Source organism: Caenorhabditis elegans, chromosome III (assembly GCF_000002985.6).
Source record: "Caenorhabditis elegans chromosome III".
Taxonomy (NCBI): domain Eukaryota; kingdom Metazoa; phylum Nematoda; class Chromadorea; order Rhabditida; family Rhabditidae; genus Caenorhabditis; species Caenorhabditis elegans.
In genome coordinates this window covers 12304231-12318554 of record NC_003281.10, presented here as the reverse complement: position 1 = coordinate 12318554, position 14324 = coordinate 12304231, and the positions used below count along the sequence as shown (strand labels likewise).

Genomic DNA, 14324 nt, shown 5'->3' with positions numbered 1-14324 from the left:
TCATGAAATTTGTCTACTTTTGAAAATAGATGTAGGAACATTCTTACAATTTTGCCGATTAAAATTGAAATTGTGAAATTTCCAACAAAAAATGTGCAAAACCACAATTTGGCCGTTTTTTCGGCAAAAAGGCATTTCCCCGGTTTGCCAATTTGCCGATTTGCCGGAAATTTCCAATTACGGCAATTTGCCGATTTGCCGGAAATTTCAAATCAGACAAACCCATATTTTGAAATTTTCCAGCAAATTCGGCAAATTGGCAAATTGTCGGTTTGCCGAATTAGCGGAAAATTTGAAAAACGGCAATATACCGACTATGCCGTTTGCCGAAAATTTTGAATTTTGGAAATTGCCGAATTTCCCTCAAATATTTACTCGGCTTACAATTTTTTAAACAAAACCAATGACATTTGAGATATATGTATTCTTCTAAAGTTGAACGATTAGGCTTAAGCTTAGGTTTAGGATTAGGCTTAGGCTTAGATTTAGGCTTCGGAGGAAAAAAAAAAGAGAAAAAGAGTAATTTCCAAAAACTCATAAAATCCAGAAAAAATAGGAAAAATTTTTTAAAAATCAGGAAAAATGGGGCATTCCAAAGTCGGGTCAAAAATCCCTTTAAAAAACGGCTAAGCCTTTTTGAGTTATCAAAAATGTGGACGAAGTAGAAAAACGCATGACGCTGCACATATTTAAAAAGTCAAATAAAGAGGGGTCACTGGAAAAATGAAACAAAAATCAAAAAAAAATCTATAATCTTGATATAATCTCAACTTCCCTGATTCCGAGTGGTTGGGCGTGTTACGGTCATCATTAAACTTTAAGAAAAATGAGTCAATAACTGATAAGAGAGCTGTTTGACATTGATGTCTCTGTTGTTCTGACCTGCTGATAATTTTAGGGTGCAGGTACTTTGTTCACCGAGACTGATCAGGTGTGGATTGTGCAATTACGAAAATCACGAAACATGTTACGAAACTTGGTATCATTTACTATATATAAAGCGCGTGTCCTTCTGTCCCTATGTAGTTTGATCTCTGATCAGAGCATCGAAATTTTGGGAAACATTATGCTAAATGCGCAGCAGACATCGATCGAGGTCCGCGATAGACACCTGTATATACCTGTGAAAATTGGAATTCGACACAAAAACCTCTCTAGCGCTGCTTAAATTTACTTTCCTGGCTCACAAACGTACCAATAATATTTTTAAAAAATCTAGAATCCAAATCTATCAAAACATTTCCGGAATTCCATAATTTTTTTTTCCGGAATTCCACAAAGAACCAAAAATAAAAATTATGGAATTCCGGAAATGTTTTGATAGATTTGGATTCTAGATTTTTTAAAAATATTATTGGTACGTTTGTGGGCCAGGAAAGTAAATTTAAGCCGCGCTAGAGAGGTTTTTGTGTCGAATTCCAATTTTCACAGGTAGGTATATACTCGGAGTACTATTGTCAGAGATCTAGGATTTCAAATTGAACCAAACCTTAGCTTTTCAATGCATTGGAAAAAATCAGTAATGAAATCTAAGTTTATGATCCATCAAATATTTTCGAACTATTGTAGTAAGAGGCTCCATACATTACTTTACAAAACTTTTGTGAGATCCATACTTGAATATGGTACCGAAGTAAGTAGTCCGTTGAAAAAACAAGATATTAAAGCAATTTGTCGGGTTTGCCCGTTTTTCTTCTTATTTTTCATCAAAGGCAAGCTCTTTTGTCATTCTGACACGCCTAGAAACTCTGAATTCCCGCTTAACAAGTTTCGCGCCTTGCGCACTTGTTGACGCACTTTCCGTGCCTTGCGCACTTGGCGACGCGAATCCTTCAATTGTCATCACTTCTCCCGCAAGAACGGTTGCAAGCCGGTCGACGCCGTAAGGCTCGCCGTTTTTTTCCATTGTTACAATTTTAGGTTTTTGTTGTTTTTGTTTAAGGTTTTAGGTTTTTGGGAGACTTTGGTGTCTCAAATTGTGTTTTACACTGTGTTTTAGTGTCTTTTGGAGTCAATCTCCACACTTTTGGTCTCAATAAAAGACGTGAGTGAGATATAAAACCTGTGTTTTGTTCTTTTCTTCTAGTTTTCAGGTATATTTTGTCTTATTATCCAGGTATTGATTAGTCAATTCCTGACTAATTGAATCCGTACAAAACTCGTTCACTAGGAAACTATACAGCAGGCAAAAGGGAAAATACATCAGAACAGATGACCCCGACTATAATAGCGCTATTCAACGTAATGAACTATTTTACTTATCAACTTTAGAGACTCGGCGTAAAGCTATTGATAAAGTTTTCTTGTCGAAAATGCTAGTGAACAAAGTTGATATTGACTCTGACCAATTTTTCAAAACAGACAAAAATAGTAAAACTCGTACCAAAACCAAGTTCGTCTGGGGGAAATGCAAAACCAAACTACGAAGGCACTTTTTCACAAATAGAGTATTAAGTTCTATAGAAAATTAGCGCAATGAATCTTATTTTGGCACCTCATGTCCTATGCATGTTTAATACTTTTATGTCCACTACTTTCATGTTACCCATTATTCATCTCCCTGACACCCGCACATTCATGTACCAACTAATCAACTTTTCAGATGATAATTCATTTTCTGTATGTTTATTATCAATTTTTGTGATTATTATCAATCTCTCTATGATGTTTGGGCCTTAACTTATTCATGTCTATTCACTATTTATTTTTGATCACGATTTCAATCGTACTAAATACAATACAATACAATACAATGGTACTATGAACCATTCGAACCGGCTTCGGCCAGATTGCTACAAAAAACAACGACCTGACTGCTGACCTCGGTAGTTCCGAGAGCTTCTGTTTTAGTAACATGCACATTAGATATCCGGAGAGCACAAAGAAACTGAAATTTACTTAAAATTATAATATATAGTTATTAAAGTAAATGAAAAATGACATACTGATCAACACCCAGACGTCCATGTGGGAACTGTTTAGGCCAAAAATGAAAAAATACAACTCCAATAATTGCCAGACCACGAATTCCTTGTAAATCAGGTCGTTTTGATGGAGCAGCTATTTTCATATTCATAGCTAGCTGTTTGAAACTAAATGGAAAAATTTCAAATCTCTCCGATTTTCTATTATATTAAAAAATTTAATCCGATCCAAATCTAATGAAATGATCCGGATCATACATGGAACGAAAGAAAAAATATAGAAAACTGAATTTCTGAACGACATGCAGGTTGACTGATCAGTATCTGCCCAATTGCGGAAAATCGAACAACGAACAGAAGCCTCGGAATATTTTCGATTGTATAAAAAATTGAAGTACACTGTTATTGGGGAAATCATGACCGTTTTAAGGTTGGCGGCTATTTCGGCATGTGACTCTAGCTTCTTCTCCAAGTTTGGCATTACAAATATTAACCTACAGGATCAGAAGTTGGTTAAACTTGGGCAAAAGTTGGGCAAGACTTTTGCAAAATATGGATTCAGGCTGCACCCAAGTTTCACCCAACTGTTGCCAAACTTGCTCCAACTATCTTGTTTCGTTTCAAACTTGGCCAGAAGTTTGGCAAGAGTTGGGTGAAACTTTGGGTAAACTTTGATGTCGCCTGAATCCAAGTTTTGCCAAAGTCTTGCCAAACTTTTGCCCAAGTTTAGCCAACTTCTGATCCTGCAGGTTAATATTTTTATGGCCAAACTTGGGCAAGAAGTTAGAGCAAAATGCCGAGATATTCTCATCCTTTTTTATTTCAAGAAAGGAACATCTTGTAAAAAAGTCATAAATTCATTTAAAAATCCAGAAATATATCAAAAACTCGTTTATTTTAATACTATTATACTAGAATAAAAATTCAACGATTCACTGTAAAAACAACAGTTGTGGAGCCACATCGTTTCAACTTTGCTAATTCATTGCTAGTAGGCAGGTGCGGTTGCCTGGGACCTACCTCAGATATTCTGCTATCAGACGGGTTCTTTGTCTCTTTTCTGCCTTTATTGGTTTAGTGTTAAAATTTTATGAACACATTTTTTGGTAGGTTTTATTTTAAAACTTACCAGCAGAACCCGTTGAATTAAACAATAAATCCAGTTATAGTTCCTACAAAAATGTTTGTTCTTTATTTAAAAATAAAAATAAAAACCGACATGATTATTCAATGCAATACAAATGTTGGTCGCTTTAATTGACTGACCGCCACATTGCATGGAATGTGCATGATTAATGGAAGTTGAAATGTGATTACATATTGAATACAAGAAACCCGTAAGTTGTAAATCTGATTGAGTAGATCAAGTATTTGGTGGCACTTTCGAATTTCCTGAGAAATAAAATTATTATGCATAAGAAAAGTTTTATGGTAACAAACTACCATGAATAAATTTTCAAAAAAAAAAATTCAAACTTACATATTCTAAAATCATAGCCTTCACACTAAAAAAACACATGTCACAATTGAACTTTGCACGACTGTACCGAGTAGCAATTGTCACAGTACTCACATTTTCTCTGACTGCCTGAATTAGAATCCAATTAGAGTTCAATTCACTATTGAAATTACCATCTCCCTTTTATTGTCATTGTGTTCCTTTTTGACTTTCAACTCGTTTTCTGCATCAGCTAGTGCTTTTTGTCGTTTTATTAAATTTTGATCTTGGCTTTTCCCATGTTCTACCATTTTTTCAATGGCCTGTTTGTTATTATTATAATACTGCAAAAAGTTGAACAGGTCTTCCTGGCAACTGCCGAGGCACAAAGTTTTCTCTTTTTCATGAATTTGTGACTGTAAAATGTTTATTTCTAGTTGAAGCTTGTCACACAGTTCCTGGTTATCTGTCAAATTCTGCTTTTTCTTCTTCAAACACACAGCCGAGTGCAATTTGTTCTTTTCTCTGCTTTTGTTTTTCTGAAAAACGGGAAGCTTTAAAATTTGTAAATTACGTTTTTTACAAGTAGCAATATAAGCTTCAAGAACAATGCAGAAAACACGGTAATGTCAGAATGCCCCATTTCGGTTTGATCTCCAAAAATTGCGGGAATTTAAACGCTTCTAGACACAGATAGACACAGACTTTTCAATCAATTTCGCATGGTTAAGAGTGAGCTGTTGTCACATTTTTCTGGGGGGAAAACCCCCGCGGTTTTTGTAGATCAAACCGCGATATGACAGCCTGAACTGGAACAGGAACTTGCCGCCACCAAATTTTGAAATTTAAACTTACGTCATTTTTTGACAACTCGAATGTTAAAGATGTTAAAGAATCTGAAGACATAATAAATTTATGTAGTTTGTGAATATAAATTATTCCAAATTGCCATCAAATATCAAGTTATATAGGAACACAGTCTGAGGAAATTTTGTTTTATGATGACAAGTATTATCAAATAATTGGGAAACGAATGAGCAAGAGAGCTATTTCGCAAGACCCACCGATAACATAATGCCTAGCAGTGAGGAAATGTAATGTTTGTTAAGCGGTTTTGAACATTTTGAGTTTTATGACTAACTCCAAAAATTCCAAAAAACATTCATTATTAGCAAATTAATTTTTCTGAAATTTTTCTGAATTTTCATTAATGATAATATTTTGTCAACATTCATTCCGGAGAAAAGTTGCAGATGTATGCTTTGGTTCAAGTACAACGGGAAAAATGATAAAAATTGTTAACAAAAATTTTGATTTTCGACAATTTTCAATTCAAAGCTTTGGTAAATTGTCGAATTTACAAAACAACATGGGAGGCTTTCAGCAAAGCTTTGCAAAAATTGGAAAACAAGTTGAAGTGAAAAATTACTTTAATTGACTTTCAGCTCAAGCTTTATTACTGTAAACTTTCATAAGTCTTCACAATTTTGAACTTTCACCACTATGTAGGTTTAATTAATTTTTCAACTGGCTATACTCCCAAGTTTGAACTGCCGCCAAAGGAAGAGCCGGGTCCCGCCACGAACGACACACGTAACAAAATTTCTACCGTATACATCTATGCTTATTCGATTCATCGATGTTTCCACGGCTTTTACTATTTTAAGGATTCCCACCCTTTCACTTCTCATTTTGTATAAATAATTACTAATATTATTATTTGCCTGAAAATTCTTTCTGATAATTTACAGAAAGAACGGACGAAATCGGTCAAGGACAACGATTTCTACTCGATGGACAATTCGTGTAGAGGAGACACCCCGATTCAAACCGCCGCCATTTGACCGTTGGTCGCATTGTCGCGCCGAGACCCGTTGTAGGTAAAGGCTGCGCCTTTAACCCTGGAAGCCTATATAAGGAGAGGAGAAGCTCATTTGTCATCATTTCTTAACCTTTTAACCCGTTACGTGTCGTTTCTTCCTTTCCCTCGTTTTCTCTGTCCTACGATGCAATTCGTCTGTTTCCCATTATACTTAATAAACCCTTATAAGATCGATGGCAGTTCATACAAAACACCTTTATTCTATCCTTTTCATTTTATGAACTGGTTTTTAAGATTATTTTTATTACCCTAAATTTCTCGCTTCAAATTTACCCACGGAATATATGTTTTAAACTTTTTTCCTTACAGTGAAGTTAAATTATTTGCAAAAAATGTGTTAAATGAAACCCTTGTTTGCCTGAAACTTATCTGCAAAACTAGTATGTAAAATTATACAAATTTTATTCGGTAACAATATAAACAAATAAGAATTGCGGAGTAGGATTGGGTCATCTGAAATTCCATGGGAGCTAATGTACAAGTTTTTCCTGATTGTAAAACAAATACATTTACACAAATATGAATAATGAAAAGTTATCCGGGGAAAAAATTATTCTCATTCTGTTCACTCTCTTTCATAATCTTTTCAATAAGCTGTTGCAGTTGCTTTTCCTGTCCCCGGCTCTGTGCAAAAGATATCAAGTTATCCTGGTTGTAGTTTATGATGGTTTTGACATAGGGTAAAAGTGAATTCCAGCATTGCGTCCAAAGATTCGTAATCGTACAGTTCTTTGACACTTCCTGAAATTTAGTTCATTAGTTCTTAATTTGAAAGAATCCATATTTTATATTTCGAAAAAAAAATGGAGTGAATTCAGAATTTTTTTTTACTTGGCGGGTATTCATTTTTTGATATTAGCGACATTTACAATTTAAAAAAACTATTTTAAAAACTATCGGCGGGAATTTGAAAAGTGAAATTCCAAAAAATTGGCAAGCCTTTGAATAAGTTCTGGAAATTTCCAGAAACTTCTAGAACGTTCTTAAAAATTCAAGGAAATTTCAGGAAATGGCTAAGGCGTTTGAGAAACTTTGTGAAATTTCTGGAAACGTTGGAAAACGTCTGAACAATTGGGGAAACATTTAGTGATTTCTAAAAAAAATTCTGAAATTTTTTGAAACATTTGGAAGGATCGCAAAATTTCCAGAAAATTTGGAAACTCTTGGTAATTTCTAAAAAAAAAAGTCTGAAAATTTTTTTACACTTTTGGTAAAATCGGGAACCTTTTAGAAAGTTGGGGAAACTATTGTTGATTTTAAAAAAATTCTAAAAGTTTTTTAACACTTCTGGAAAGGTTGGAAAACTTCTAGGAAATTGGGGAAACATTTGGTGATTTCTAGAAAATTCTTAAAATTTTTTGGCACTTTTGGAAGGCTCGGAAAACTTCCAGAAAATTGGGGAAACTATTGGTAATTTCTTTAAAAAATCTGAAATTTTATTTGATAATTCTAGAAAGCTCGAGAATTTTTTTTAAGTTACAAAAACATTTGGTGAATTATAAAAAATTCTGAAAGTTTGTTGAAACTTTTGGAAGGCTCACAAAATTTCCAGAAAATTGGGGAAACTTTTGGTAATTTCTAAAAAAATCTGAAATTTTTTGAAACAATTTGGAAGGCTCGGGAAACTTCTAGAAAAATGGGGAAATTTTTGGTAATTTCGAAAAAATTCTGAAATTTTTTTTACACTTCTTGCAGGTTTGGAAGACTTCTAGAAAGTTTGAGAAATGTTTGGTAATTTCTAGAAAAAGTTGAAAATTTTTTCAGAAAGTTGGGGAAACTTTTGGTAATAAATTCTGAAAATCTTTTTACACTTCTAGGAAGTCAACATTTGGTGAATTATAAAAAATTCTTCTGAAATTATTTTGAAACTTTTAAAAGGTTCAGAAACCTTCTAGAATGTTTGAATTATTTTCTGAAAGTTTTAAGAAACTTCCGGAAGATTCAGAGAAACTCTGGAGAAATTTGAATATTCTCGAAACCAATTTCGGACATTATGCGCACATCGCGACTCAACTTTGTGCTCACTTACATAGTTCAACAGCATGCTTTGATACTCATAGTCAATCGTCTCCTTGATCTTCTTTGTACGATGTTGACGCGTGGCAAATGTTTTTTCGTCAACTTTCTCTATTTTTGCCTGGAATTCAAAAATCTAATTAAGCTAAATAAAATTAAAATAATTTCGAACTCCTACCATCATCTTCTTATTCCGATTGTTTTTCTTCGCAATTTCAAAGTTTTCAGTTGCAACGTCGACTTTTTCCTTTTGAGCTCTGAGCGCTTCATCTCCTTCCATACACTGCCCAGTCTCATAACTAATCATTTTCTTCCCATCCACAAATCTTCTAAAACACTGCTTAACGTCCTCTTGAGAAATGTTGAAATTGTTGGAATTGTTATCACCCAAGAATGGGATCAACACAACGTTCACAGCTGTCTGGAGGTGTTGCTCATTTTCAATGATGTCCTTGGCTAAACGCTTTCCCTCCCATGATTGTAATTCGACATCTTTCATTTTCTCTTTAAGTGCCACGTTCTTCTTTTCCAAGCATTTTGCAGAGTATTTCTTCGCCATTTCTTTTTTGTGATTGCCCTGGAAATCAAGTTTAGATATGAAAATAGTTATAAAACCTTTTTTTTAAAGTTTTCCAAACAATTTTTTGCTTTAAATGACAAAAAAACAGACCCTGAAAACCAAATATAACTGGTAAAAAATTTTTAAAAACTTTCTAAATTTTTTATGATTTTCTCAATGTTTCAAAAATCAAAAAAACGGCCGAATTCTCGTGGCGTCAGAGTGTCCCATTTCGGTTTGATCTACGTAGATCTACAAAAAATGCGGGAGAAGAGACGCAGAGTTCTCAATTGATGTGCTGACGTCAAGTTGTTTTAGGCAAAAAATTCCCGCATTTTTTGTAGATCAAACCCTAATGGGACAGCCTGGCACCACGTGCGAATTAAATTTGAATTTCCGCGCAAATGAGTAACGTCATTTTCGATATTTTTGCGTTTTCTGGCTAAAAACTTGAAATTTCAAAATTGGCCAAAAATCCGCAATTTATAATTTATTATTAATTTTTTAATGATAAACTATTTGAAAAATTGGCAAACGGCCAAGAAAAACCCAGCGAATTCAGCCAGAAAATGCGGAAAAAAATGAAAATGACGTCACTCATTTGCGCGGGAATTTTTGAAAATTTTGAAAAAAATCATAAAAAATTTAGAAAATTTTTTTAAACTTTTTTTACAGGTATATTTGGTTTTTAGGGTCTATTTTCTGTCATTTAAAGCAAAAAATAATGCATTCTTTTCCAAAAACTTTGATCTACTACTATAATTTTTTTTTTGGAGCAATTTTAAGAGCAAAAAATAAATTATAGCGGTTCAAAGTTTTTGGAAAAAAATGCATTATAATTTTTTTTACTTTAAATGACAGAAAATAGACCCTAAAAACCGAATATACCTGTTAAAAAATTTTGAAAAATTTGCTAAATGTTTTATGATTTTTTTTCAAATTTTCAAAAATTCCCGCGCAAATGAGTGACGTCATTTTCGTTTTTTTCTCGCGTGTTTTGCTGAATTCGCTGGTTTTTCTTGACCGTTTGCCAATTCTTCAAATAGTTTATCATTAAAAGATTTAGTAATATATATTAAATTGCGGATTTTTGGCCAATTTTGAAATTTCAAGTTTTTTCGCGCCTCATTAAAAAATTCGTTATTTGGTATTTATGAGCCACAAACTCTCAGAAAATTTCATTGAAAAATTATTGAATCTCAGGCTCTATAACTTACATCAACTTTTGATTGGACAGATGCAGCAGGGCTAACATCAAGAATCGGAGTAAGGGGTTCCAGTTTTGCCCACGGAGCCTCATTCTCATAATTGTATGTGGGAATATATTCATTGCCTTGAAATAAATTTAAATTATTATATACCTGTTTGCTTTGTTTTCTGCCTCACCATTGTTATTGTTATTGTTGCATGGCGTATATGGATGTGTGTAGCCATACTGAATCACCGGGTCCTCCGTTCCCTGACAGAACTGTGCCGGAAAATAGGATGTTATAGGTTCCAGAGGACCTTCATCCCGTGCCTGCTGCCCATCATCCATTGGTTCGTCCACGATGAGATTATACTGGGCTTTTTGAAATTCGTCGTGCATTGTTGTATTTTTGTGGAAATTTTGTCCAATTTCCTGAATTTGGTCTGACGCAATTAAATTGGTAAATTGATATTGTTGATAGTTTTGGTCCTGTCCCTGCCAAGAGTTATTCTGTTGGAAGTTCTGCTGGTAGTCATTCTGATAGTACGTCTGCTTATTTTGCTGGTGAAGAGGGTCAAGTTGGGGTGCTGGATAGTCCCAGTTTGGCTGGAATGATGTTCCTTGTTGCTGTTGGATATTCTGAAATAGATGTCGTTTTTGAGAACTTTTAGTTTTTTGTAATTCTAAAAAAAAACCTACCATGTTATTGGATGAAACCTGCGAATTTTGATCCCAAATGAACGGGGTCTCCATTTTGAAAAATGATCTTAAAACTTAATGTTCGAAAACAGAAGTTGAAAGAAATGATAAGAAAACGGAAGAATAGAGAGTAGGAGAGCACGAAACGACACTGCAAAAATGGAGCAGACGTTGAGTAATTTGACATTTAAAAATGCACATTTGGCTCGGTGATAGGAGTTTTAATGACAAAAATGTATATGGTTTACGGTAGAATAATGAAGAGTGACCACAAAAATTGCTGATTAAAAATTTCAAGTTGAGGTGTTGCAGGGGTACAGTAGGATTACTGTAGGGTTATTGTCATTTCGAAAAATAGACCGTTTTCCTATTTTGAAGGAATATTGTAGGTCAGTAGGGGGATATGGTCGGAGTACTGTAGGCGTACTGTACGGGGACTGCAGAAGTACTGTAGGATTACTGTAGTTTTGGAAAAATTGGCTTTTCGTCTTTTGAAGAGATATTAATTTTGGGTAAGTAGGGGGATAGGGTCGGGGTACTGTAGTAGTACTGTAGAGGTACTGTACTAGAACTGTAGGGTTACTGTAGTTGTAGGAAAATTGTTTTGGTTTTTCATTTGAAGGGGTATTAGTTCGGGGTTAGTGGGGATAGTGTCGAGGTGCTGTAAAAAAACTGTTGGGGTAGATTAGGGTTACTGTAGATTAGATAAAATTGAGTTTTTATTTTTTTGAAGACATATTGGTTTGGGGGTTAGGGGGGATAGTTTCGGGGTACTGTAGTAGTACTGTAGAGGTACTGTAGGGTTACTGTAGTTGTCGGAAAATTGTGTTCTTTTATACATTTGAAGGGATTTCGGTTTAGGGGCTAGTGTGGGGGTACTGTAGGGTTATTGTAATTGTAAGAAAATTGTGTTGGTTTTTCATTTGAAGGAATATTAGTTTGGGGATAGTGTCGAGGTACTGTGACAGTACTGTATGGGTTCTTTAAGGTTACTGTAGATTCCATAAAATTTAGTTTTTGTTTTTTGAAACCATATTGATTTGGGGGTTAGTGGGGGATATGGTCGGGGTACTGTAGTAGTGCTGTAATGGCCCTGTAAGATTGCTGTAGGTACTGTAGGATTACTGTAGTTTTGGAAATTTTGGCTTTTCGTCTTTTGAAGGGATATCGGTTTGGGTTAGTAGGGGGATATGGTTTGGGCACTGTAGGGGTACTGTAGGATTGATGTACATAATGCGTATACAAAAATGTAAATACACTGTAAGATTACTGTAGGGATACTGTAGGCTCGGGAAAATTGGGTTCTGGGGCAGGTAAAAGTATGGTATATCTTATGACTTCACTAGGGAAAATTGGAAAATTAAACATTTTTATAAGACTAAAGGTCTACCGTTTTTTGTTCGTTCATAAAAATTTCAGTCGGTGAACTCCAAAATGTGTAAAATTAGAAAGTCAACTTTTTGAGAGAACCCCTGAACATTTTTCGAAAAAAGAGGAAATATGACCGTTTTATCTTTTAAAAAAGGTTAATTTGTTATGGTATCTAAACAGTTTCCATTATTGGCGTCTCAAACTCCACCTCCAAAACTTTGCATCTATTAACGTCAAGAACGAAAAAGAATGTGGATTGACTAAATCACAATGGTTTTATATATTGGAATGACATGGGACATTGAATTGATGAAAATTTATTTGGATCGGTGACTAATTTGGTAAGACGGAAGAAGGGGGTATCACTGTTAAAAACGTTAGATAGTTCGCCAATTAGTGATATGTTTTGCAATGAGAGATGGTGATCAGTAACGATTTTTTGAGACGGAAGTAAATTTTTGGGAGGGTTTAGTCTCATCAAATTACTCCCCTGAATGGCTGCTGAAATTGCCGCTATTTTTCGGTAGCCGGCAACTGTCGGCTGCTGAAATTACTGCAATTTTAAGGCAACGGGCAACTGTCGGCTGCTGAAGTTACTGCAATTTTTCGGCAACCGGCAACTGTCGGCTGCTGAGATTACTGCAATTCTTCGGCAACCGGCAACTGTCGGCTGCTGAGATTACTGCAATTCTTTGGTAACAGGCAACTGTCGGCTGCTTAAATCATCGCAATTTTTCGGCAACCGGCAACTGTCGGCTGCTGAGATTACTGCAACTCTTCGGTAACAGGCAACTGTCGGCTGCTTAAATCATCGCAATTTTTCGGCAACCGGCAACTGTCGGCTGCTGAGATTACTGCAATTCTTCGGTAACAGGCAACTGTCGGCTGCTTAAATCATCGCAATTTTTCGGCAACCGGCAACTGTCGTCTGCTGAAATTATTGCAATTTTTCGGCAACCGGTGACTGTCAGCTGCTGGATTTACTGCATTTTTTCGGCAACCGAGAACTGTCGGCTGTAGAAATTACTGCATTTTTTCGGCAACCGGCAACTGACGGCTGCTGAAATTACTGAATTTTTTTCCTGCAACCGCTAGCTGTCAGCTGCTGGATTTACTTCAATTTTAAGGCAACCGGCAATTGTCGGCTGCTAAAATTAAGTTTATTTTATTGAGGATTGTATCTGATTTAACGTTTTTCTAACTAAAAGAAGAATCAAAAAAGAAAGAAAAGTGGTCTCATCTATTGCAAACGAGTATCGAAATATCACAAGGGAACGCAGATGGATACGCAGAGAAAGAGAAAAATTGGGTTTCGCAATTTTTCTTCCTAATTGGTTTCTCGCTGTTATACAAAAATTAGACGAAAAACAGAGGTTTTTAACAGCCATCCAAGTACACTTGTAACTCAAAAAAAAATTTGAACTAAATACACAACAAGCGATGAGTAATGAGATTTTGAACAGCTATGATGGAACTATTTGTTCTTGGTGTACACAATTGATAAGAACTCCTGTCGTAGATGCACAAATAGCCCTCGTTTGAACAAGTGGCTACTTCAGTTTTCGACGGTACGATTTTCAAAAAAAACGAAGAAGCTCATTACTGTAGGGCAAAACCAGGACGAAAAAAGTCAGAATTTTTCCATGAAAAATTTATGAAAAAAATGTAACTTTGGTCCATCACGTTTTGATCTACAATAAATGCGGGAATTTTTTCTCAGCACGTTCTTGCCGTGATGGGACACTCTGACACCTTTTTTTTTTTTTTAATTTATTAAAAAATCTATCTCAAAAAGAACTTCCCAAAAAGTTGTTTGCTTGAAAAACCTGAATACAATTTTTGGAGTGTTTTTTTGCATTAGTATATATTTGCATTATACAAACTTTCAAAAGCGCTACTCCATTTTTGGGTATAACAATTAGTGGTGCTTGCAGCCATTACGTTCAGTGTTTAAATACTCCTGCTAGATACAACTGTTCGTTGAGTTTTTAATCATAAAACAACAATATTTTTCAAGAGCATGAGCCACTAGTTCTGCTCAATTTCTGAGCAAAGAGACCATGTGTATGTATTTTGAGCTGGCTCAGTTAGCTGGCGAGTTAACATTTGTAAATACAAATATATAAAGGGACAAGCTTGTACAAGCAGTATTTTAATATTATATTTTTCAGGAACTGGTAGAAAATAGTTAAGGCGAAACGAGGAGCAAAAAATGAGGGTCAAAAATATTTACGACTGAGGAAAAA

At 35.0% G+C, this 14324-nt stretch overlaps 3 protein-coding genes and 1 pseudogene across 4 annotated transcripts; 1 reads left to right on the top strand and 3 right to left on the bottom strand.

Annotated features, from left to right (window-relative positions):
- Positions 1-1501: 1501 nt before the first annotated feature.
- Positions 1502-2679, top strand: Y75B8A.41 (annotated as a pseudogene). The gene is made up of 2 exons: positions 1502-1678; positions 2094-2679. Coding segments are annotated over exons 1-2 (763 nt in total).
- Positions 2680-2697: 18 nt separating this feature from the next.
- Y75B8A.37 (Acyltransferase 3 domain-containing protein) lies at positions 2698-3076 on the bottom strand (the record flags this gene model as incomplete). Its single annotated transcript, NM_001027775.1, has 2 exons — positions 2698-2887; positions 2946-3076. 2 exons carry the CDS (start codon positions 3074-3076, stop codon positions 2698-2700), a joined length of 321 nt encoding a protein of 106 aa, NP_001022946.1.
- A 1014-nt stretch (positions 3077-4090) lies between these two features.
- Positions 4091-5369, bottom strand: Y75B8A.39 (Coiled-coil domain-containing protein 73). The gene is made up of 4 exons (NM_001027776.2): positions 5218-5369; positions 4557-4901; positions 4405-4512; positions 4091-4316 (listed from the first exon to the last, which is right to left on the bottom strand). Exons 1-4 carry the CDS (start codon positions 5266-5268, stop codon positions 4152-4154), a joined length of 669 nt encoding a protein of 222 aa, NP_001022947.1. The 5' UTR covers positions 5269-5369; the 3' UTR covers positions 4091-4151.
- A 1268-nt stretch (positions 5370-6637) lies between these two features.
- On the bottom strand, positions 6638-10774 carry pqn-92 (Prion-like-(Q/N-rich)-domain-bearing protein). The gene is made up of 6 exons (NM_067198.7): positions 10708-10774; positions 10206-10647; positions 10037-10152; positions 8439-8837; positions 8274-8381; positions 6638-6985 (listed from the first exon to the last, which is right to left on the bottom strand). Exons 1-6 carry the CDS (start codon positions 10759-10761, stop codon positions 6779-6781), a joined length of 1326 nt encoding a protein of 441 aa, NP_499599.2. The 5' UTR covers positions 10762-10774; the 3' UTR covers positions 6638-6778.
- Between the last annotated feature and the right edge of the window lie 3550 nt (positions 10775-14324).

What these genes read in the sequence shown, in the direction of transcription:
- Y75B8A.39 (NM_001027776.2), bottom strand. Translation starts at nt 5,268, where the DNA reads ATGTCTTCAGATTCTTTAACATCTTTAACATTCGAGTTGTCAAAAAAT. An exon ending in TCGAGTTGTCAAAAAATGAC is followed by an intron (nt 4,902 to 5,217) that starts GTAAGTTTAAAT and finishes CCCGTTTTTCAG; the next exon opens with AAAAACAAAAGCAGAGAAAA. An exon ending in ATGACAATAAAAGGGAGATG is followed by an intron (nt 4,513 to 4,556) that starts GTAATTTCAATA and finishes ATTCTAATTCAG; the next exon opens with GCAGTCAGAGAAAATGTGAG.
- pqn-92 (NM_067198.7), bottom strand. Translation starts at nt 10,761, where the DNA reads ATGGAGACCCCGTTCATTTGGGATCAAAATTCGCAGGTTTCATCCAAT. An exon ending in CAACAATAACAATAACAATG is followed by an intron (nt 10,153 to 10,205) that starts GTGAGGCAGAAA and finishes ATTTATTTCAAG; the next exon opens with GCAATGAATATATTCCCACA. An exon ending in CTGTCCAATCAAAAGTTGAT is followed by an intron (nt 8,838 to 10,036) that starts GTAAGTTATAGA and finishes CTTGATTTCCAG; the next exon opens with GGCAATCACAAAAAAGAAAT.